The sequence below is a fragment of the Bos javanicus genome, chromosome 16, assembly GCF_032452875.1.
Source record: "Bos javanicus breed banteng chromosome 16, ARS-OSU_banteng_1.0, whole genome shotgun sequence".
NCBI lineage: Eukaryota > Metazoa > Chordata > Mammalia > Artiodactyla > Bovidae > Bos > Bos javanicus.
In genome coordinates, this window is record NC_083883.1 from 47,689,392 (window position 1) to 47,714,597 (window position 25,206).

General features: G+C 46.0%; 2 protein-coding genes across 4 annotated transcripts in view; both read left to right on the forward strand.

The window, feature by feature from the left end:
• The first annotated feature begins 10,843 nt into the window (after window positions 1-10,843).
• LOC133227866 (N-alpha-acetyltransferase 35, NatC auxiliary subunit-like) lies at window positions 10,844-13,320 on the forward strand. The gene is given in 3 exon segments (XM_061382903.1): window positions 10,844-11,910; window positions 11,913-12,595; window positions 12,598-13,320. Coding segments are annotated over 3 exon segments (2,172 nt in total). The 5' UTR covers window positions 10,844-10,919; the 3' UTR covers window positions 13,096-13,320.
• Window positions 13,321-23,155: 9,835 nt separating this feature from the next.
• The window catches only part of ACOT7 (acyl-CoA thioesterase 7), a 108,603-nt gene continuing 106,552 nt past the window's right edge, over window positions 23,156-25,206 (forward strand). For 2 of the 3 annotated variants that reach the window (XM_061382920.1, XM_061382925.1), the window contains exon 1: window positions 23,156-24,023. In XM_061382920.1, the coding sequence (XP_061238904.1) occupies window positions 23,797-24,023 (227 nt within the window). In that variant the 5' untranslated portion in view covers window positions 23,156-23,796. Of the gene's footprint in view, window positions 24,024-24,512; window positions 25,134-25,206 lie in introns of those variants that run through there. The other variant, XM_061382924.1, reaches the window with a different exon arrangement.

Consider the following 25,206-nt stretch of genomic DNA (forward strand, 5'->3'; position numbering starts at 1 on the left):
GTTACAGAAGGTCCACTGGAGGGCAGTAGGGAGCAAGGGCTGGTGGCTGGTCACAGGACAATGCTTTGTGAGCCCAGGGTACCCTGGTCTGGGGCTAAGGAAGAAGAGTTTCAGCTGATTATGTGTTCACTGCTGGTTCTGTTTGGAGGGTGGGCAGGAGAGCCCTATGTCTCAGTGCTCAGTACATTAAAAATGTCTGGGAAGGGACTCGCCTAATGGTCCAGTGGTTAAGACTCCATGCTCCCAGTGCAGGGGCCTGGGTTCAATCCCTGGTAGGGGAACTAGATCCCACATGACTCAATAAAGACCTGGAGTAGCCACCCCCCCCCCAAAAAAAAAATCCCCAAACAAAAACCAAACCAAAAGCCTCGGGGAACATAGGACAAAGTGCTTAAAGAAATAACCATTTTGGACTCCAGGAATCAGAGACAAATCCAGGTTTTATGGGGACTACATTTTGAGGCCCTCTGTAAGAAAACATGTAAAATTATGAGTATAGATTTAGGATGGAGATGAATATTCAGAATGAAAAATCAGTTGCATCAAGCTAGCGCTGCCTGCAGACTCCTGTCCTGTCCCTTTACGTTTCTCTTTAAGCAATTTACCAACCTGCTTCCATAGGATTGCTTCCTGGTGATACCCCTCTCCCCCACCCTCACCCCTCCCTTCTGCTCCTAAAACATTCTGCTACCTGTCCTTGCTTGTGGGCAGACCCAAGCTTAAGCCTCATCAGCCGCATGGTAATTCCATTTCTGCCCAGACTGTATCCTGGGTCTCCTGCAATGACAGTAATAAGATAAATACCTCCTCTTTGCTTCCTCCATTTGTTTTAGGCTATAAATTACAAGGTATAAAGTGGAAGTGTTAGTCACTCAGTAGCGTCCAACTCTTTGCAACTCCATGGACTGCCAGGCTCCTCTGTCCATGGAATTCTCCAGGCAAGAATACTGGAGTGGGTAGCCATTCCCTTCTCCAGGGGAACTTCCCAACCCAGAGACTGAACCTGGGTTTCCTGCATTTCCAGTGGATTCTTTACAAGGTATAGATTCACACAAACATTTACATCATTCAATTCCCCCCACCTTTGCACCACCTGGGAAGCTGGTGAAATGCAGATTCCTGGGTCCCACCTCCAGGGGTTCTGATTTTCTGTGTTTGAGTCAATACATTCACACCTTTCACTTGAGACAGGGTTAATTTGACTGAGTGGGAATTCCCTGGCGGCCCAGTGGTTAGAATTCAGTACTTTCAGTACTGGGGCCCAGGGTTCCATCCCTGGTCAGGGAACTAAAATCGTAAACAGTGCAGGAACCATCTAGATATTTATAAGTAAAGTGTACATGCATAAAAATTGACAAATTATAGTTGTACAACCTGATTCATTATGATAAAATAGATATACTCATGGAAAGTGAAAAAGTGAAAGTGTTGGTCACTAAGTCATGTCCTACTCTTTGTGACCCCATGGACTGTAGCCCACCAGGCTCCTCTGTCCGTGGGATTTCACAGGCAAGAATACTGGAGTGGGTAGCCATTCCCTTCTTCAAGGGATCCTCCCAACCCAGGAACTGAACCCAGGTCTCAATCTGAGCCACCAGGGAAGCCCATACTCATGGAAACCACTCCGTAGATCAAGACACACAACATCAGCAGCCCTCCAAAAGTCTCCTTCCTGCTCGAGCAAAGAAGCCACACCCTAGTACCGGGGATGCTGGGGGCTGGTCTGGGGGGAATGGGAAGTTAGCCCATTCAGTGGGCACAGAGTTCCCCTTCTGCAAGATAAGAATTCTGGAGATGGACAGTGGTGATGGTTACCCAATAGTGTGAATGGACTTAATACCACTGAACTGCACACATAAAAATGGTTGATATACTAGATCTTATGTGGATTTTACCACCATTCAATACATTGAAAAATACCATATCTGAGATGTCCTCAGTGGTCCAGTGGTTAAGGCTCTGCCTTCCAATGCAGGGGGTGCAAGTTTGATCCCTAGTTGGGGAACGAAGGTCCCACATGCTGTGGGGTCCGGCCAAAATTTTTTTTTTTTTTAAAGATACCACATTTGGAATTGGGACAGCTATTCAACTGAGTCCTTCAGGCTCCATCTGGTTTTCACAGTGACCAGTCTGGTCAATTAAATGAAGCTGTGACGCATCTCTTAGGTTTTTAAGTGTGGCAATAATTCTTGCCACTTTGGGAATCTAGGTTGTTTTGATTTACTATCTTGGCTGTGGGCTGTTTGGAAGTTTGCACTTTTTTTTCAAACTGTGTTAGTAATCCCATGACAACTTTAGCAGCTTATGAATATATGTACTGTTAATTTAATATATGCTATTAAAAATTATCCATCCATTCCAAAACGAGCACGCTTTAAAAAATGATACCTAATGATAGATGTATGTGATAGTGCTTTACTTCTAAACAAAGAATGACATAGAAAGGATTAAATTAATAGACATCTATTTTCCCACTATGCTTTCATTAATTTTCATCATATGTGTTTTCTCTACCTTTGATTCCAGCTAAAAGCATATTCTAAGGGATTTGATTTAGGTCATACCTGAATGGTCTAGTGGTTTTTCCTACTTTCTTCAGTTTAAGTCTGAATTGTGCAATATAGAGGTCATGATCTGAGTCACAGTCAGCTCCTGGTCTTGTTTTTGCTAACTGTATAGAGTTTCTCCATCTTCGGCTACAAATAACATAATCAATCCGATTTTGGTATTGACCATCTGGTGATGTCCATGTGTAGAGTCATCTCTTGTGTTATTGTAAGAGGGTGTGAGCTATGATGAGTGCTTTCTCTTGGTAAAACTGTTAGCCTTTGCCCTGCTTAATTCTGTACTCCAAAGCCAAACTGGTCTGTTACTCCAGGTATCTCTTCACTTCTTACTTTTGCATTTCAGTCCCCTTTGATGGAAAGGACATCTTTTTTGGGGCGTTAGTTCTAGAAGATCTTGTAGGTCTTCATAGAACCATTCAACTTCAGCTTCTTCGGCATTAGTGATTGTGGCATAGACTTGGCCTGCTGTGATATTGAATGCTTTGCCTTGGAAACGAGCAGAGATTATAATGTCAGTTTTGAGATTGCACCCAAGTACTGCATTTTGGACTCTTTTCTTGATGACGAGGGCTACCTCATTTCTTCTAAGGGATTCTTGTCCATAGTAGTAGATATAATGGTATGGTCATCTGAATTAAATTCACCCATTTCTGTCCATTTTAATTAACTGATTCCTAAAATGTTGATGTTCACTCTTGCCATCTCCTGTTTGACCACTTCCAATTTACCTTCATTCATGGACCTAACATTCCAGGTTCCTATGCAATATTGCTGTTTACATTATCAGACTTTACTTCCATCACCAGTCACATCTACAACTGGGCATTGTTTTGCTTTGGCTCAGCCTCTTCATTCTTTCTGGAGCCTTTTCTCCACTCTTCTCCAGTAGCATATTGGGCACCAACTGACCCGGGGAGTTCATCTTTCAGTGTCATATCTTTTTGCCTTTTCATACTTTTCATGGAGTTCTCAAGGCAAAAATACTGAGGTGGTTTGCCATTCCCTTCTCCAGTGGACCATGTTTTGTCAGAACTCTCCACCATGACCCATCCATCTTGGGCGGCCCTACAGAACATGGCTCATGGTTTCATAGAGTTAGGCAAATCTGTGATCCAAGTGATCAGTCTGGTTAGTTTTCTGTGGTTTCCATTCTGTCTGCCCTCTGATGGATAAGGATAAGGGGCTTATGGAAGCTACCTGATGGGAGAGACTGGCTGTGGGGGAATCTGGGTTTTGCTCTGATGGGGGTTCGTGACATTGTACAGGAGGCAGTGATAAAAAACCATCCCCAAGAAGAGGAAATGCAAAAAGGCAAAATGGTTGTCTGGAGAGGCCTTACAAATAGCTGAGAAAAGAAGAGAAGCAAAAGGCAATGGAGAAAAGGAAAGATATGTTCATCTGAATGCAGAATTCCAAAGAATAGCAAGGAGAGATAAGAAAGCCCTCTTCAGTGATCAATGCAAAGAAATAGAGGAAAACAATAGAATGGGAAAGACCAGAGATCTCTTCAAGAAAATTAGAGATACCAAGGGCACATTTCATGCAAAGATAGGCACAATAAAGGACAGAAATGGTATGGACCTAACAGAAGCAGAAGATAGTAAGAAGAGGTGGCAAGAATACACAGGAAAACTTTACAAAAAAGATCTTAATGACCCAGATAACCACAATGGGGTGATCAGTCACTTAGAGCCAGACATCCTGCAGTGTGAAGACAAGTGGGCCTTAGGAAGCATCACAATGAACAAAGCTATGGAGGTGATGAAATTCCAGCTGAGCTATTTCAAAATCTAAAAGATGATGCTGTTAAAGTGCTTCACTCAACATGCCAACAAATTTGGAAAACTCATCAGTGGCCACAGGACTGGAAAAGCTCAGTTTTTCATTCCAATACGAAAGAAAGGCAAAGCCAAAGAATATTCAAACTAGTGCATAATTGCACTCATCTCACACGCTAGCAAAGTAATGCTCAAAATTCTTCAAGCCAGGCTTCAACAGTACGTGAACCGAGAACTTCCAGATGTTCAAGCTGGATTTAGAAAAGGCAGAGGAACCAGAGATCAAATTGCCAACAGCTGTTGGATCATCAGAAAAGCAAGAGAATTCCAGAAAATAATCTACTCCTGCTTCATTGACTACGCTAAAGCCTTTGACTGTGTGGATCACAACAAAATGTGGAAAATTCTTCAAGAGATGGGAATACCAGACCACCTGACCTGCCTCCTGAGAAATCTGTATGCAGGTCAAGAAGCAACAGTTAGAACTGGACATGGAATAATGGTCTGGTTCCGAATTGAGAAAGGAGTATGTCAAGGCTGTATATTGTCACCTTGCTTATTTAACTTGTATGCCGAGTACATCATGCAAAATGCTGGACTGGAGGAAGCACAAGCTGGAATCAAAAAGCTGGGAGAAATATCAATAACCTCAGATATGCAGATGACATCACTCTTATGGCAGAAAGGAAAAGGAACTAAAGAGCCTCTTGATGAAAGTGAAAGAGGAGAGTGAAAAAGCTGGCTTAAAACTCAACATTCAAAAAACAAAGATCATGGCATCTGGTCCCATCACTTAATGGCAAATAGATGGGGAAACAATGGAAACAGTGAGAGACTTTATTTTCTTGGGCTCCAAAATCACTGCAGATAGTGACTGCGGCCACGAAATTAAAAGATGCTTGCTCCTTGGAAGAAAAACTATGACCAACCTAGACAGCATATTAAAAGGCAGAGACATTACTTTACCAACAAAGGTCTGTCTAGTCAAAGCTAAGGTTTTTCCAGTAATCATGTATAGGTGTGAGAGTTGGACCATAAAGAAAGTTGAGCACTGAAGAATTGATGCTTTTGAACTGTGTTGTTGGAGAAGACTCTTGAGAGTCCCTTGGACTGTAAGGAGATCCAACCAGTCAATCTTAAAGGGAATCAGTACTGAATATTGATTAGGAAGACTGATGCTGAAGCTGAAGCTGCAGTACTTTGCCACCTGATGCAAACAGCCGACTCACTGGAAAAGACTCTGATGCTGGGAAAGATTGAAGGCAGGAGGAGAAGGGGACGTGATGTGATGTGATGGTTGGATGGCATCACTGACTGGATGGACATGAGTTTGAGCAAGCTTTGAGAGTTGGTGATGGACAGGAAAGCCTGGCATGGTGCAGTCCATGGGGTTGCAAAGTGTTGGATACGACTAAGTGACTGAACAGAACTGAAAAGCATATCCTATTGAGTTTTTTTTTTTTCTTTTTCTACTCAGTTCTTTATTTTCCCAACCTTGTTTTTTTATTATTAATTTTTGTCTGTGGTGGGTCTCTGTTGCTGTGTGGGCTTTACCTAATTGCAGCAAGAAGGGGCTACTCTTCATTTTGGTTCATTGGCTTCTCTTGTTGCAGAGCTTGGGCTCTAGAGTGTGGGCTCAGTATGTGTCACATAGACTTAGTTGCTCTGCAGCTTGTGGGATATTCCTGAGCCAGAAATCGAACCCTTGTCCCCTGCTTTGGTAGGTGGGTTCTTAACCACTGGACCACCAGGGAAATCCTCAAGCTCATTAATATGACTTTTCTATGTCTAATTCAGATATGGAAAGCTGTAGGATCCTATAATATGGATGGAACAATGAGCATAAAACTAACATAGAAGGTTCACCAGTCTATATTCTTATGATTCACATGATGTAATACTGTTTCCCTATAGGTCAGGTTGTTGTCATTGTTGTTTTTCAGTCGCTCAGTCGTGTCTGACTCTTTGCGATTCCATGGACTGCAACACGCCAGGCTCCTCTGTCCTTCACTATCTCCCAGACTTTGCTCAGGTCCACATCCATTGAGTCGATGATGGTACCTAACCTAACCGTCTCATCCTCTGTCATCCCCTTCTCCTTTTGTCTTCAGTCTTTCCTAGCACCAGGGCCTTTTCCAATGAGTCAGCTCTTTGCATCACGTGGCCAGAGTATTGGAGCTTCAGCTTCAGCATCAGTCCTTCCAGTGAATATTTAGGATTGATTTCCTTTAGGATTGACCGGTTTGAATTCCTTGCAGTCCAGGGGACTCTCAAGAGTCTTCTGTAGCACCACAGTTTGAAGGCATCAATTCTTCAGCACTTAGTGTAGGTCAGATGCAATTATCTAAACTCAGGAAATTGCTGACTTAGAGGTTTACATTTCATCTACCCTACTGTGTAGGATAGGTCTCGGAATTCATGCGGAGGCTGTGCCAGATATCAAGTCTCTATATTTCAGTCTTACTTTTGGGGACCAGAGAAATGACCACAGTGTCCACACACTCAGTGGATCAATTGGGAGCCATACAGGACCAGGAGTTCATTTGTTATATGGCCTTCACCATGTCCCGACTCTCAGGGGGACATGTGACAACATTTGAGAACTCCAAGGATCAGTGTGAACTCAGACTCTGTGTCCAGTGGTCCTGGAAATGTTTGCACACTCACCCCTGGGGTATAGTTATCTAAATAAGTGTCATACACTCCTATGAGGACGGTTGGGGGAATCATTACTCTATATGTAGGCCTGCTTTCAGTCACAAGGTCCTGGAAACCCAGGCTTCCTTCAACCAGTGGGTTCTGGGTTCAAGAATTGTCTCAGGGATGGAAGACCCACAAGGAATCATTAGTTGAAATATTTTTTTTATTGTAGTTGATGTACAATGTTGTGTCAGTTTCTGGTGTACAGAAGAGTGATTCAGTTGTACACACACACACACACACACATATATGTTCTTTTTCATATTCTTTTCCATTATGATTTATTATAGGATATTGAATATAGTTCCTTGTGCTCTACAGTAGGTCCTAGTCATCTATCCAGTCTATATATACTAGTGTGCATCTGCTAATCCCAAATTCCCAATCCATCCCTCTCCCACCCCCTCCTCCTTGGCAACCCCCAGTCTCTTCTCTATGTCTGCGAGTCTGTTTCTGTTTCATAGATAAGCTCTTTTCTGCCATATTTTAATGAAATCATTACTTTTCCCCTTAATATATATTTTATTGAAGTAGCATTGACTTATAATGTTTTAGGTGCACAGCAAGGTGATTCAGGTCAGGATCGAATAGTGGGTTGAATAGTAGCCCCTCTAAAAATCCACATCTACCTAGAAACTCAGAGTATGACCTTATCTGGAAGTAGGGTTTTTGCTGATGTAATTAAGTGAAGATGAAGTCACATTGGATTGTTGTTGTTGCTGTTCAGTTGCTAAGTCATGTCCAACTCTTTGCGACTCCATGGACTGCAGAGCACCAGGCCTCCCTGTCCCTCATCAACTCCCAGAGTTTGCCCAAGTTCATATCCATTGAATCAGTTATGCTATCCAACAATCCAATGTGTACCATACTGGATTAGGTGCAGTCTAAATTCAGTGACTGATGTCCTTATAAGAGGAGAGGAACATAGGGACTCAGAGAGAAGATGGCCATGTGAAGATGGAGGCAGGGATCGGAGGGATGTGGCCACAAGCCAAGGAACATCTAGGGTCACCAGAAGCTGGAATAAAACCAAGAAAGGATTCCTCTCTAGAGCCTTCAGAGGGCACACTCCTGCTGACACCTTGATTTAGCGCTTCTGGCCTCAGAATTGTGAGAGAAAATGTTGAGAGAAAGTGCTTCTGTTGTTTTAAGCCATCTGGTTTATGGTACTTTGTTATGGCAGCCCCAGGAAACAATATACTTGATATGCCTTTCCAGTTACATGTGTGTGTGGTCAGTTGCTCAGTTGTGTACTACTCTTTGTGACCCCATGGATTGTATCCCGCCAGGCTCTTCTGTCCATGGAATCCTCCAGGCAAGAATACTGGAGTGGTTTGCCATGCCCTTCTCCAGGAGATCTTCCCAATCCAGGGATCAAATCCAGGTCTCCTGCATTGCAGGCAAATTCTTTACCATCTGAGCCACGAGGGAAGCCTCTAAGAAATACACACTACTATATGGCAGAAAGTGAAGAGGAACTAAAAAGCCTCTTGATGAAAGTGAAAGTGGAGAGTGAAAAAGTTGGCTTAAAGCTCAACATTCAGAAAATGAAGATCATGGCATCTGGTCCCATCACTTCATGGGAAATAGATGGCGAAACAGTGGAAACAGTGTCAGACTTTATTTTTGGGGGCTCCAAAATCAGTGCAGATTGTGACTGCAGCCATGAAATTAAAAGACGCTTACTCCTTGGAAGGAAAGTTATGACTAACCTAGATAGCATATTCAAAAGCAGAGACATTACTTTGCCAACAAAGGTCCGTCTAGTCAAGGCTATGGTTTTTCCAGTGGTCGTGTGTGGATGTGAGAGTTGGACTGTGAAGAAAGCTGAGCGCCGAATTGATGCTTTTGAACTGTGGTGTTGGAGAAGACTCTTGAGAGTCCCTTGGACTGCAAGGAGATCCAACCAGTCCATTCTCAAGGAGATCAGCCCTGGGATTTCTTTGGAGGGAATGATGCTAAAGCTGAAACTCCAGTACTTTAGCCACATCATGCGAAGAGTTGACTCACTGGAAAAGACTCTGATGCTGGGAGGGATTGGGGGCAGGAGGAGAAGAGGACGACAGAGGATGAGATGGCTGGATGGCATCACCGACTCGAAGGACGTGAGTCTGGGTGAACTCCGGGAGTTGGTGATGGACAGGGAAGCCTGGCGTGCTGCGATTCATGGGGTTGCAAAGAGTTGGACATGACTGAGCGACTGATCTGAACTGAACTGGTATATAAAATAATCAACAAGGACCTATTATATAGAGAACTGTTTTAATATCTTGTAATAACCTATAATGGAAAATAATCTAAATATGTGTTTGTGTGTGTGTGTAAGCGCTTAGTCACTCATTCATGTCTGACTGTAGCCCGCTGGGCTTCTCTGTCTATGGGATTTTTCAGGCAAGAATACTGGAGTGGGTTGCCATTTCCTTCTTCAGGGGAATCTTCCCAACCCAGGGATCAAACCTGCATCTCTTGAGGCTCCTGCATTGGAGGCAGACCCTTTACCTGCAGAGCCATCAGGGAAGCCCCATGTATACGTGTATATGTATATATGACTGAATCACTTTGCTATACACCTGAAACTAACACAACACTGTTAATCAGCTATACTTCAATAAAACAAAAAGTAAATGAGAGAATTATCATATTATAAAGTGATACATTCATACAATGGAATATTAGCCATATATTTAATAGTACATACAATATGGATTCCATTTGAAAGTCCAAAACTCAGTCGTGTTTGAATCTTTTCGACCCCATGGGCCATACAGTCCATTGAATTCTCCAGGCCAGAATACTGGAGCGGGTAGCCTTTCGCTTCTCCGGCAGATCTTCCTGATCCAGGAATCGAACTGGGGTCTCCTGCATTGCAAGCGACTCCTTTTCCAGATGAGCTACCAGGGAATCCCCAAGGATCTATCAGAGATTCCATTTACACAGAGTTAACAAACAGGTAACACTAGTCTATGATGCTGGAGGTCGAATGGTGGACCTTTAGTAAGGAGGCAAAGACTGGAAAGGCGTGAAGCTGTTCTGGCAGTGTTTTGTTTAATAACTTGGGAGTGTGGAAATTAATGGGAAACCTCATGAAGATGGAGTCAGGAGGCCAGAAGGGGGAACTCTTAGGCAGTACCACTCACCATCAACTGCAGGAAGAACTGCCATTTAAGGACCCCAACAGAAGAATTATCAAAAAGAGTCATCAATCACAGATCCCAACAGAAAAAGATGAACATTGGATCTCTGACAAGAAATAATCTAACTGAGAAACTGCCAATGAGACACTGAACTGTCACTTTTCTCCAGCATACTTTCACTCAGAACAAAACCTCCCATCTTCCTCCTTTTCCCCCTGTAACGTAACACTCCTCTCCTCTCCTCTGTTTATTGGTCTTTTGTTATAAAGCTATGGCTTTCGTTATTAAAAAATAACTATGGATTTTGTTATAGCTTGCCTGTCATGAATCGCAAATCTCTGCTATTCCTGAATAGACCCATTTTTGCTGCTAAAAATAACTTTTGTTTTTAAGGTCAGCAGGAGCCAGTTATATGTGTTTGTTCACTTTATGGAAATTTGTCAAAAGTACACCTAAAACATGTGCACATTTATGTACACAAGTCATATGTTGATAAAAATTTAAAATACTAGACTAGGGAATTCCCTGGTGGTCCAGTGCTCAGGACTCACTCTTTCACTGCCAAGAGACTGGGTTCAATCCCAGTTTGGGGAACTAAGATCCCTCCCAGGCATGCGCGCAGGAGGCCGGTCGGGCAGGGCGGAGAGGGAGGGGGCTCCCGCCGCGGCCAGGAGGTATAGTTATTTCAGCGGTCTGGACGGTGCGTGGCGGCGCGGGTGGCCACGAGAGAAGTAGGCGTAATGGTTATGAAAGCTTCTGTAGAAGATGATGATTCAGGATGGGAGCTCGGTATACCAGAAAAGATGGAAAAAAGCAACACAAACTGGGTGGACATAACCCAAGATTTTGAAGAAGCTTGTCGAGAATTAAAGTTGGGAGAACTGCTTCATGATAAGCTATTTGGTCTTTTTGAAGCCATGTCTGCCATTGAAATGATGGATCCCAAGATGGATGCTGGCATGATTGGAAACCAAGTTAATCGAAAAGTTCTCAATTTTGAACAAGCTATCAAGGATGGCACCATAAAAATTAAAGACCTCACCTTGCCTGAATTGATAGGGATAATGGATACATGCTTTTGCTGTTTGATAACGTGGTTAGAAGGCCATTCCTTGGCACAGACAGTATTTACGTGCCTTTACATTCATAATCCAGATTTTATAGAAGATCCTGCCATGAAAGCTTTTGCTCTGGGTATCTTGAAAATCTGTGACATTGCAAGGGAAAAAGTAAATAAAGCTGCTGTTTTTGAAGAGGAAGATTTTCAGTCAATGAATTATGGATTTAAAATGGCTAACAGTGTGACAGATCTTCGAGTTACAGGCATGCTAAAAGATGTGGAGGATGACATGCAAAGAAGAGTAAAGAGTACTTGAAGTCGACAAGGAGAAGAAAGAGACCCAGAAGTTGAACTAGAACACCAACAATGTTTAGCAGTATTCAGCAGAGTGAAATTTACTCGAGTGTTACTGACAGTGCTTATAGCCTTTACTAAGAAAGAGACCAGTGCTGTTGCAGAAGCTCAAAAATTGATGGTTCAAGCAGCAGATCTTCTTTCTGCCATTCATAATTCATTGCATCATGGTATCCAGGCCCAGAATGATACTACAAAAGGAGATCATCCCATTATGATGGGTTTTGAGCCACTTGTTAACCAGAGACTACTGCCACCCACCTTCCCTTGATATGCAAAAATAATAAAAAGAGAAGAAATGGTCAACTATTTTGCAAGATTGATAGAATAAAAACTGTCTGTGAGGTGGTCAATTTAACAAATTTACATTGTATCTTGGATTTTTTCTGTGAATTTAGTGAACAATCACCTTGTGTTCTTTCGAGATCTCTATTACAAACCACTTTCCTGGTGGATAAAAAAAAGGTCTTTGGAATCCATCTCATGCAAGACATGGTGAAAGATGCTCTTCGGTCTTTTGTCAGTCCTCCGGTGCTCTCCCCAAAGTGCTGCCTATATAATAATCACCAGGCTAAGGACTGTATTGACTCTTTTGTTACTCACTGTGTTCGGCCATTCTGTAGTCTTATTCAGATCCATGGACATAACAGGGCTCGGCAGAGAGATAAACTCGGTCATATTCTTGAGGAATTTGCTACCTTGCAGGATGAGGCAGAGAAGGTTGATGCAGCCCTTCATACTATGCTGTTGAAACAGGAGCCCCACAGGCAGCATTTGGCCTGTTTAGGTACCTGGGTCCTTTACCATAACCTTCGCATTATGATACAGTATCTCCTAAGTGGCTTCGAATTGGAGCTCTACAGCATGCACGAGTATTATTACATATATTGGTATCTCTCTGAATTTCTTTATGCCTGGTTGATGTCGACATTAAGTCGTGCCGATGGCTCTCAGATGGCAGAGGAAAGGATAATGGAAGAGCAGCAGAAAGGCCGTAGTAGTAAAAAAAAACAAAAAAAAAGAAGAAAGTTCACCCATTGAGCTGAGAGATCACAATGAGCCAGGCATATCAGAACATGTGTGCTGGAATGTTTAAAACCATGGTAGCTTTTGACATGGATGGCAAAGTACGAAAACCCAAGTTTGAGCTTGATAGTGAACAAGTTCTATATGAGCACAGATTTGCTCCATTCAACAGTGTAATGACACCACCACCAGTGCACTATCTGCAGTTCAAGGAAATGTCTGACCTCAATAAATATAGCCCTCCTCCTCAGTCTCCAGAACTGTATGTGGCAGCTAGTAAGCACTTTCAGCAGGCAAAAATGATACTGGAAAATATCCCAAACCCAGACCATGAGGTCAATAGAATTTTAAAGGTTGCCAAACCCAACTTTGTGGTTATGAAGTTATTGGCAGGAGGACACAAAAAGGAATCCAAGGTTCCTCCTGAATTTGATTTCTCTGCTCACAAATATTTTCCTGTTGTGAAACTTGTTTGAGAGAAAGACTGAAAAGGTGACCAAAAGGGTGGAGTCTGCTTTCAGATTCTGTTCTTAGAGGATCTATCCGTCAGTCTTACCACATAACGTGAAGTGAAATGGATTTCTTGGATAACAACCCATTATAAGGAATACTTTTAATTTGACAGCCTTATATGACGTGAATGAAAACTGCTGTTTTAAAGTGGTTTATTATGTTCCATGGATGAAACTAGTCTTATTGAATGCATTGATGAATGTTATATGGTTTTATTACAGATTTAATCATAAAAAAAAAAGATCCCTCCCATAAGGGATAAACCATAAACCACCACCAAAAACACAAGACTAACACGTGTCATTTTCTTATGTGTTTTTCTCCAGTTATCTTCAGCTGCAGTGTTGTAGGCACAGAATAGGTGCTAAGTTGGATTTAACCAGGGCTGCGGTTTTATCAAGCAAGAAGTACAAAGAAGCCAGAGAGGGACAAGGGGGCTGAGGGTGGATTCACAGGAAGGCTAGAATGACTGGTGTTACAACAGGAGCAGGTGAGAATGTAACCTAAAGTGGGGACTGGCTGTTCGCCACTCAAATGCCAATAAAGAGGCCAGATTGGTGCAAAGAAAAGTTTGCTTTATTTTGGATGCCTGCAAACTGTGTGTTGGGGGAGGGTTCTCCAGTCCAAAGGTTGCCTCCCCTCCCACTGACAATCAGTGTGTAAGAGCTTTTATAGGCTAGAGGGGGCTACATGCGGAAACAGCACAGTCAGCTCTGATAGTCATTTTTTAATAGTCATCTTGAAATTGGTCACCAGTGGTCAGTGTCATCTTGATTGTTTCAGGCACAGTTTACCTTCAGTTCCAAATGGGGTCAATTTGTCCCCATTTCTTTGAGACCAGTTCTCGGAACTGTGGCAGCTTATGTCATGGCTACACTCTGGTCATCATGTAGTTAACATCTTCCACCTGGTGGAGGTTTCAGTCTCTATAAGACAGCTCATAGGATATGGCTCAGAATATTATCTAGGGCCCTTGAGAAGGAACTAAAGGTCCTTGATTATGTTTAATGACTAAACTATTTTATTTAGTCCTGTTGGACTATTTCAGAGAAGGCAATGGCACCCCACTCCAGTACTCTTGCCTGGAAAATCCCATGGACGGAGGAGCCTGGTAGGCTGCAGTCCATGGGGTTGCTGAGGGTCGGACACGACTGAGCGACTTCTCTTTCACCTTTCACTTTCATGCATTGGAGAAGGAAATGGCAACCCACTCCAGTATTCTTGCCTGGAGAATCCCAGAGACGGGGGAGCCTGGTGGGCTGCCATCTATGGGGTCTCACAGAGTTGGACACGACTGAAGCGACTTAGCAGCAGCAGCAGCAGCATTGGACTATTTTCCTTCCTTTCCGCATTTTGTCACTTCTCTGATTACACTTACCCTTTGGCTAAAGTTTGTCCAGAGACAAAAGTCGGACAGAGGACATGGTGGGGGCAAGGACCGTAGGGTCCCACCCCATGTCAAGAAGGGAAGAAAGAAGATGCGGGAGTTGAGGCCAGGGAGGAGGTCGTTGGGCTGGAGGAGTGAAGGTCTGGAGGTGCTAAGGATTACTGGAGTTGGGAGTGGAAGGCTTAGAAGGAAGATTGTGGTGGAGTCAGACAGAATGATATCTGAGACTGAGATTTCAGAGTTGTCCTCACTGGTAAAGCTAAGGTCAGGGTGAGATCTTGAGAATGCAGAGCTGAGGCAATGTGGAGGGAAGTCAGGCCGTGGGGGAGGGTTGTCGCCATGGATTAGCAATCACCCGCACTACATGGGGAGTGGGCTTAGAGAGAGTGATGGCATTCCTGGAGGAATGAGAGGCTATGACAGCTTTGTGATCAGAAGGCTGCAACAAGCAAAGGTAAGGGAGTGCATATTCTGAAGACATTGAAGTTCAAAGAAAATGGTCTGGAAGCACTGATGAGGAAGGACACGACATTTGAGAAATTCTGAATTAGAAATGTCAAGAATCCTTCTATTCACACAAGGGAATACTATATAGCAGCAAACATGGGCAGACTGCTGCTTCAGGAAACACTGATGCTGCAGCCAGTGATCACCTGCCCAGAGGAGGGGTGTCTGTGCCTGGGGAAGAGCAGGAGGAGACTTCTGGAGGGCTGGTGATGCTGTCTATCTTGATCTGGGGAGTGGCTTCCATGAGTGTATGTATTTTATTACAATGAATCAAGCTGTGCAATTAGAATTTATACATTTGTCTGCTTGTATGAATTGCTTATAAATATCCAGATGGTACTATGCGGTGTTAGGTATGACGGTAAAAAGCCTGGCACACAGCCAGGTACATACAAGATACTCAGTATTTGCTGGGTGCGTGAGAATAATGATAGTTAATTAGTTATAATGTCAACCACCATTGACTGAGCTCTTCCTGTGGACTAGGCACTTCCCTCAATGATTCATTGCTTTATTTTTTAATATTTATTTATTTGCTTTTGGCAATGTCAGGTCTTAGTTTGTGTCACATGAGATCTTCCTTGTGGCATGTGTGCTTCTCTCTAGTGCAGGGGCCCCTGAGCACTTGGGCTCATTAGTCACAGCACGTGGGCTTGGTTACTCTGCAGCTTGTGGGATATTATTTCCCCGACCAGGGATTGAACTTGTGTACCCTGCATTGCAAGACGGATCACCTCCAGTAGAGAAGTTCTGACCCCCTCAATAATTTACATGTAACTCACTTAATCCTCATAAAAACTCTATTAGGCTATGTATATCTATAGCCATATCTATTTCATCTCTATGTATATACTATTATCCTCATTTTGTGGATGAGGAAACTCAAGCACAGAGGGGTCAAGAAACTTGCCTAAGGCCACACAGCAAGGAGAGTCCCTTGGACTGCAAGTAGATCAAACCAGTCAATCCTAAAGGAAATCAACCCTGAATATTCATTGGAAGGACTGATGCTGAAGCTGCAGCTCCAATACTTCACCTGATGCAAAGAGCCGACTCATTGGAAAAGTCCCTGATGCTGGGAAAGATGAAAGGCAAAAGGAGAAGAGGGCAGCAGAGGATGAGATGGTTGGTCGGCATCATTGACTCAATGGATATGAATCTGAAGAAACTCCAGAAGACAGCGGAGGACAAGGGAGCCTGGTGTGCTGCAGTCCATGGGGTCATAGAGTCAGATGCAACTTAGGACTGAACAACAACAACAGAGCAAGGAGGTGTCAGGAGGAGGTGTCAGGTTCATGCCCTGGGGCCTCAGATCCCTTCATCTTACTCTCTTTGCCAAACAAGGCAGCCTCCCCACTATCAGTTATGAGCTCCCCTAAGGGCATCCCCTGACATCGAGTCCTTCTGTGTTTACTGTACTGCTAAGGAAAAGAGCAGCCCAGGTCCCTGAGTGACCTGGACACTTTGACGTGGAGCTTCCCCCAGATCAGGCAGCAGCTTGGTTAGAAATTGGTCTTTCCCTGGGGATCCTGCAGAGAGCAGGGTCATTTCAGACACATGCTCCTGGTTTTGGCATCTGCTGGGTGGGGCTGGCTGATGGGCAGCAGCACCCCTCTTCACAATGCCACATTGACAGGAAACTCAATTTAAGCATCTCTTGAAAATAAGGGCCCTTTGGCTCTTCAAACAGCAATTGATTTTTTTTTTTGCTGTGTCAGGTCTTTTGGTGCTTCACACAGGATCTTCACTGAGCCATGTGGGATCTTTCCTTGTGGGGCATGGACTCTCTAGTTGTGGCACGTGGGCTCCGGAACAAGTGGGCTTAATTGCTCCACGGCATGTGGGATCTTAGTTTCCAGACCAGGGATTGAACCTGCATCCCATACTTACCACTGGACCACCCAGGAAGTTTGAATCAGCAATTACTTGATGAATGAAACAAATATTTTTCTCCAGGTCCCTTCAGAAACAAGGGACCCTAGTTTTTTTTTTTTTCTTTTTTGCTATCATATGTGTGAGACTAGCAGAGTGCTCTGACTTTGGGTGGCTTTTGTTGTAATCATGGGGTTCCCCATAAAAATTTGAATATGGGAAAGTTTATTCTGATTTTTAGCAAGCACTCTAGCTGTGGGCTAAAGCCTGACAGTGTAAGGATGAAGCATGTGGGAACTCCCTCATGCCAGGTGCCTCTACAGAGCTCCTAACTCAGAGACCAGGCGCCCGGCTGGCCTGCTAGGCCAAAGGTGTCTGAAAGTCTCTCTCTAGCCTATTAACGGGCAGGCACCAGGGCACGGCTATAATGCTTGATTTAAAGCTTGACCTACTTAAGGTCCAAGAGATGATTTCTAAATGCTTCATTTGGAAAATGAATCTACATCTATCTTTAACTCATGGTGTTTTTTTTTTAATTTAAACTTTTTTTTTTCCTCTGTATTTTTCTTTTCCATGTAATGACTTGTCTTCTTGGCTTGACTTCTCAGATTAGGGTCCTGCTTTCAAATGCTTCGTTTATTAGTTTTGGGATTCACTGGTAGCTCAGCTGGTAAAGAATCTGCCTGCCATGCAGGAGATCTCGGTTCGATTCCTGGGTAGGGAAGATGCACTGGAGAAGGGATAGCCTACCCTTTCCAGTATTCTTGGGCTTCCCTGGTGGCTCAGCTGGTAAAGAATGTGCCTGCAATTTGGGAGACCTGGGTCCAATCCCTTGGTTGGGAAGGTCCCCTGGAGAAGGGAATGGGCTACCCATTCCAGTATTCTGGCCTGGAGAATTCCATGGACTGTATAGTCCATAAGGGTCACAAAGAGTTGGACACGACTGAGCGACTTTCACTTTCTTATTAGTTTTAGGTTTCCTTGGAGGGTTCATTCTGGGGTCAGAGTCCCAGGGCTTCATGCTCGATTTTAAAGGTGTTAGGAATGTGGTGCACATGAGGTCGTGGGGTCTGCTCTCTAGACAGCCTCTGCAGTTCCCTTTAAGAGTCAGTCCTCCCTTTGTGAGCCAGGGCTGTAGGGGTGCTGGGATGGGGGTTGCACTTCTCTGTTTACATGTTTCCTCCTGGCAACAGGAGGGTTGTGTCCACTCACTTCAGTGGACAAGAAGCACAGTCATGAAGCGTCTAGCATCTCTTAAGAAACACAAGCCTTTTTTTTTTTTTTTTTACTGTGCCAGGTGGCATGTGGGATATTAACTCCCTGACCAGGAACTGAACCCCGGACCCTTGCAGTGGAAGTGCAGAGTCTTAACCACTGGACTACCGAAGAAGTCCCCAAGAAACCCAAATTTTTAGTAAAACAGCTCAATACTACCAACATTAAAAGAAACAGAGAAAGGACTTCCCTAGTGGTCCAGTGGTTAGGGCTCTGTGCTTCCACTGCAGGGGGCCTGAGTTTCATCCCTGGTCTGGGAACTAATATCCCACAGGATGCAAGGCACAGCCAAATAAATAAATATAAAAGGAACAGACAAGCTGTGTGAGTGGGGGTTGGGGGGGCAGGCCCTCCTCTCCCAGCAGCATCCTCTGCCCAGTGCCCAGGAGGACAAGCAGTGCCTGAAGAATCCTGCAGTGTCCTTCTCTAGTATGAAGCCCAGCTTGAATGAGGGGGACCCCAGTGAGAGGGCTCTGTCCCAAGGCCGGGATCTGAATCTGTCTGGTCAAACGGTCCTGGGCCCAGGAACTCAGGACAGCCTGGTTCCTGGGCTAGTTCACACCACTTGTGTGCTGCCCCTTCTCTGTGCCAAGTGCTCTTCCAAGTGCTTTTTTAAAAAAAAGTTAATCAATTTAATTTTTGGTTGCACTGGGTCTTTGTTACTGTGCTCGGGCTTTGTCTAGCTGTTGCAGTGTTTGGCCTCTTCTTGTTGCGGAGCACAGCCTCTAGGTGCATGGGCTTTGGTAGTTGTAGCCCCAGGCTTAGTTGCCCCACAGCATATGGAATCTTTCCGGACCAGGGATTGAACCTATGTCCCCTGCATTGGCAGGTGGATTCTTAACCACTGGACCACCAGGGAAGTCCCTAGTCAATTTAAAAAATAATATTTAGGTTTCTTCGTTGTTATTCAGTCGCTAAGTCATGTCTAACTCTTTGCAACCCCATGGACTGCAGCATGCCAGGCTTCCCTGACCATCACCAACTCTCAGAGCTTGCTCAAACTCACGTCCATTCAGTTAGTGATGCTATCCAACCATCTCATTCTCTGTCGTTCCCTTCTCTGCCTGCCTTCAATCTTTCCCAGCATCAGGGTCTTTTCCAATGAGTCAGTTCTTTGCTTCATGTGGCCAAAGTATTGGAGTTTCAGTTTCAGCATCAGTTCTTCCAATGAATATTCAGGACTGATTTCCAGAATGAGAAGGAAATAAAGTTCATTAGAGTGGGAGATGCTGTTAGAACAGCGGGCCAGCTCAAGGGAGAACCGATGTTGAACAGGGGTCCTTAGTTCACTTTTATACCCAGGGTACAAGGAGTGGGATAGGAGTCTTGCAGGTCATTTGCTGATTGGATGAGGCATGTATACTGGGAGGCATGTATACTTCTCCCTATGGGGTAGGAGGGGAGACAGATTATACTGTAGTTGCAACATGGGGGAGGGAAGGACAATAAGGGTCTGGTTTTTCTGTTCCTGCATTCCAACACCCTCCTTGGTTTTATCTGCTCTTTTGTCCTTGGGTCACCATGCTAACCAGGGACTGAACCTGGACAACTGCAGTGAAAGCCCAGAATCCTGACCGTTAGTGCCTGTGTGTCGCTTCAGTTGTGTTTCTTTGTGACCCCATGGACTGTAGCCCACCAGGGTCCACTGTCCATGGGATTCTCCAGGCAAGAATACTGGAGTGGGTTGCCACGTCCTTCTCCAGGGGATCTTCCCAACCCAGGGATGGAATCCATGTCTCTTACGTCTCCTGCATCGTTGGTGGATTCTTTACCTAACCACTAGGCATCTGGGGAATTCTCCCTTATTTTCAACCTAAGTAATTATTTTCAGTTAATTTTCAAAGAGATTATACCAATTTATATTCCACCATTGGTGTATGAGAATTCCTGTTGCTTCATATTCATTAGTATATAGTGACATGAAAAAATAATAAAAACAGATGAGGCCTCTCTTTAGGCCTTACCCCCTAGTCCTTTCCCTCAAAGTTTACAAGTGTCAAGCTTATGTCTTTCCAAAAAATTTTGAATAAATTTTTACATGATGCTTTTTATTACAATTTGTAGACAATATTTCTGGTCCAAAGAAAGTGTGTGCAAATTAAGTAACTGCTGCTGTTAAATATGATGCTGTTAGCAAACCTCTCTTGATTCATTCTTATAATATTTATTGCTTATTATGTGCTCTTCTAGGAGCTTGGAATAGACCATGAACAAGACAGTAAAAAATTCCTGCCCTCAGGGCACATTCATTGTGGTTAGGCAAGAAAAACTAAATCGAGGAATAAAATAAATATTAAATGGTATTAAGTGCAAAGGAGAAAAATCAGCCAGAAAAGAGGATAGGGAACATGGAGGGCTTGTAATTTAGATTGGATGGTGGGGAAAGGCCTCGTTTATAACGTGATATCAAAGACTTGAGGATGTGAGGTGGTGAGCCCATGCGTGCCTGAGGAAAGGGTGGCCCAGGTGTATCTGGGGACTATGGGAGGGGTCAAATGGCTGGGTATGAGCAAGGGGGAGAGCAGGATCAGAGGCCACACGTACAGAGGAAGGAATGGGCAGATTCTGGAATCACAGGGAAACATCATCACATTCTAGCTATTTAAAAATTTTTGGCTGAGCTGGGTCTTTGTAGCTTTGCACAGGTGTTCTCTAACTGTGGTGAAAAGTGAAAGAGAAGTCGCTCAGTTGTGTCCGACTCTTTGAGACAGCATGGACTGTAGCCTACCAGGCTCCTCTGTTCATGGGATTTTCCAGGCAAGAACACTGGAGAGGGTTGCTATTTCATTCTCCAGGAGACTTTCCCAACCCAGGGATTGAACCTAGGTTTCCCCCATTGCAGGCAGATACTCTACCATCTGAGCCACCAGCGAAGTCCAACTGTGGTGAGGCAGGGGCTACCCTTTGTTGCGGTAGGCCGCCTTCTCATTGTGGTGGCTTCTTTCTTTGCACAGGCACTAGGGGGTGTGGTTTTTCAGTAGTTTCAGCACTAGGGTTCAGAAGCTGTGGCGAATACCTTAGTTGTTCCACGGGATGTGGAATCTTCCCAAACCAGGGATGCTCAGGTGTCCCCTGCACTGGCAGATGGATTCTTATCCACTGAGCCACCAGGGAAGTCCCAGACTTATTTTGAACATAGAGCGGGCAGGATTCACCCATGGGCTGGATGAAGGGTATGAGAGGAATTATTAGCTTGAGCAACTGGAAGGAAGGAACTGTAATTTACCAAGATGGGGAAGACTGCAAGAGGACCAAGTCTGGGGGAGTGGGAGATGTCTATTATATAATTACAGCGAGGTGTGGCCTCGGCCGGGGACACAGGAGTCTGGGATTTAGGGGAGCGGTCTAGGCTGGAGCCATCTGGTAGGTAGTTGTTCAATCGATAGGATTTAAAGCCATAAAACAGGATGAGCCCCCAAGAGTCCAAACATTGCTTGGGGGTTCTCCAAAGTCCTGAGAGGAAGGAATGGAGATGGACCACAGCAAGCTGTACAGAGAGGCCAGAAGAGTAGTAGGAGTACGTGGCAAGGAGTAAGCATTTCAAGAAGAGAAGGATCATGCCAGCTCCATACTGTTGAGAAGTCAAGTAAAATGACTTCTGACAAAGGATTATTGGATTTAGCAACTTGCAAGGAATTAGTGACCTTGATAAATTGAGCGGAAGAGACAAAAGCTAGAGTGGAGTGGGTTCCAAATAGAACAGAAGCAGGGGAGGAGGAGAGTGGCTGTGTTTATAAACAGCTCTTTTGGGAAGTTTTGCTGAAAGAGAGGGATGGAAATGGCCCCGCTAGCTTGAGAAGAAAGTAGGGAAAAAAAAAAAAACAAAACCCTAAAATGGGGAGGTGACAGACTCTTCGAGATCAGTGTAAATCTCATGATGTTTTTGCTAAGGGATTGGGTCCCCCACTGCTCTCCTTTAAAGCAGAGCAACATCATAAACCATTGGCAATCACACACAAGTGGATTACCTCGGACTATGGTTTTTCTCCCTACAGAATCCAGGACACAAGAAGAAGCGGGTTGGCTGTTATCTTCCCTGGCTTCTTCTGGCCTGGGGGCCCCTATCACACCAAACTGCTGACAGATGCTGTCTTGGGCCAAAGGGTAGCCACATCCTTTTCCAAAGGTGCTGATTTTGCTCCACGTTTTTTTTTTTTTTTTTTTTGCCTTACCCTGGGAGGGACGTGGCTATTTAATCCTGAACCACTTAGCCCAGTCCCCAGTCTAGGAATTTCCTCAGCAGGTGGTAGGAGTCAGGTTTTTTGTGTCCTGGCTTTGTCCCCAGATCAGATTTGAGCTATTTGAAGAAAGGAATGTCTCCAAGTCTCACAGTCCTGAGCCCACCTACACATGTAGGGCAGGGCTTCAGGAAATCCTCATTCCTTCGTACTGACTGTCCTGGAATGGCTGTTTAGAGAGTGGGAATGAGCAGGGAAGATGAGCAGAGAGTAAGAAAGGCCCTAACTTCTTCACCTGCTTTCCCTGAACTCATTTCATCTCCCCACAGGTCTGGAAGGTGACTACTATTACACCATTTTATAAATAAGGAATCTGCCTTGCCTACGACTGCAGACCCTGCTAGTGCTCCTGGGTTCCATCACAAGAAATTTATTTCAGGACCAATATTGGAAGAAGTTAAACAGGCTTGGTGATCCTGGATGTTTCCAGCGATTTAATTAGTATAAACGGGGGGAGGAAAAGGTAACCGCAATACACTTCAGTATTCTTGCATGGCAAGTCCCATAGACAGATAAGCCTGATGCGGGTGGGGAGGTGAGAGGGCTACAGTCCATGGGGTTGCAGGAGAGTCGGACACGACTTAGCCACTCAACAACCAACAATAAATAGGGGAGCTTAATTTCTGTGGGTTTTGATTTTTAAAAACCTGACTACAGAAGCAATTTGTGTTCTTGGTAAAAAGCTCGGAAAGAGTCAAGTCTCACAAGGAGTACAAAGTTCTCCAAAATTACGCAGGCAGAGTGATCACTTTTCCTTTATTTCGTGCGCGGATCTGGTCGTGAATTGCATTACAGGGCACTCGTTGTGCAACGTAACAGACCTTTAGGCCTCCTCTCTGCAGGACACGTATCGCTAACCAAAGGCTCGGATCTCTGGGCAAGTCTTTCAGAAATGACCCAGAGGTGGTTTCCGGCGGGCGGTGTGGACGGATCCCACTTCCCGGTCTCTCTCCAGCAGCTGCGTGTCCCTGCAGCAGAGGCACTCGCTGAGGCCTGATGGTTGGTGCACTCACGTGCCTCCCAGCTCGGCCATGAAGGTTCCTTTACGATTAACCGCCCCCAAATTCCTCTCAGGGCTGATCTGAGAAGGCGCGTGCCTGCCGCGGCCTCCTGCTGGCTTTTCAGCCCACGCAGAAGGCAAGGCCTCAGCGCACGGCCCCGCCGCGCGGTGGGCGCGCCCCTAGGCCCGCGAACTGTCGAGCACGCGCGGGGGAAAGCCCCATATGAACACGCTCCGCGCGGGCCGAGGCTCACTCTAGCCGCCGCCCAGTCCCGTGTAGGCGCCGCCCAACCGCCGCCGAACCTTCTGGAAGCGGCGCCCCTCCGCCGCCAGAACCGGACGCCGGGGGAGCGGACACCGGCCCGGGGGCAGGGCGAGGGCGGGTATGCGGGGCGGAGCTTCGAGGGAAGCTGCGTTCGATTCGCCTTCGGCGACCAGGCCCCGCCTCTCTGGCGCTATGGCTCCTCCTCTCCCCTCCCCCTCCATGGCGCCCCCCGGACTCATTCATTCCGCGCCCGGCCTGCTAGATACCTGCGCGCTCCCTCAGCCGCCCGCCGCCGCCACAATGTCGGGCCCCGCCGCCGAGACCCCGTCTGCCATCCAGATCTGCCGGTAAGAGGGGCGCACGGCGGGCGGGCGGGCGGGCGGCCAGGGGGCCTGGCGGACCCCCATCGGCCCCACGCCCTCCCCTACCCAGTCCCCGCCTCCGCCAAACCGGTCACCTCCGGATCCCGCCCCCCCGCCGCGGCCGGGATGCTCCTTAGATGCCACAGAGCCGGCAGCCTCCCCTCGTGCCGCCGCGCCGGCCTCCGGCGCATCTCTTGGGCGGCGCCGCGGTCACGCAGGCCGTTTGCGCGAGGAAACGGCGCGGCGCCCTTCCCAGGGCGGGGGTCGGAGCGCGGCCCCCCGCGCCCCGCCCAGCTCCGCCCCGCCGGGTGGCTGAGCATGCTGGGGCCTCACCCCAGGTCCCACTGAGATCCCTAATTCGAGGTCGTTATCCGGGCGGTGGTGCAAAGCCATCCGGATCCCCGGACATGTGCTGCGCAGGTAACCCACTCGGCTGGGCGGCGGCCAGAACCCTTTGAGCCCTGGAGTACGCGCCCGAGTGGGCGAGGGCTGCAGTTACGCAGTCCTTGCAGTACCCTGCCCAGGTTTTGCTGTGGGGGAGGCGGCTGTTAACCGGAAGAAGAGGAAATACCTTTCCCTTCTGACAGTCAGAGCGAAGAACAGAGGATGGTCCATTGAGCCCAGAAGCATCTTACAGAATGGGGGTAAAGGGTTCTTGTCAGGGGCCCACCCCAGCCTTCCTCCTCCGGTGCTGGTGGGTAGAGGGCCGGAGGATGCGCAAGACCTCGAGCCGGCTCATTTCCGACCGGAGCAGGGTAACCTCAAGGTTACCTTACATTCCCTCGAACCGAACGGAAGCGGGTATAGCCTGAGCTGAGGAAGGGCGAGGAGTCTGGAAGGCCCTGCAGGCGCTGAGCCTGCAGGCAGGGCCTGTGCTTCCTGCACCACTGACAGTGACAGCACCTTCCTGTTTGGCTCGGCTCCTCAGATTCTGAGGTTGGGCGTCACACTGACTTTGGGTTCAAGCCAAGTTAGTTTCCTGAGGATATTGACGTCTCGGAAGAGACAAAGGCTAGGCGCGCTGAGCTGGATCCGTGGGGTCCCCTGAATCCAGCCCTACTTCTGACTCAGTCGGAGTCCTGTCCCGACCTCAAGGTCAGTTTTGACTTTTCTAGGGAGAGGAAATTTTTGAGAGAGCCTTGTGCCATTGATTTGTTATTGGCTGTAT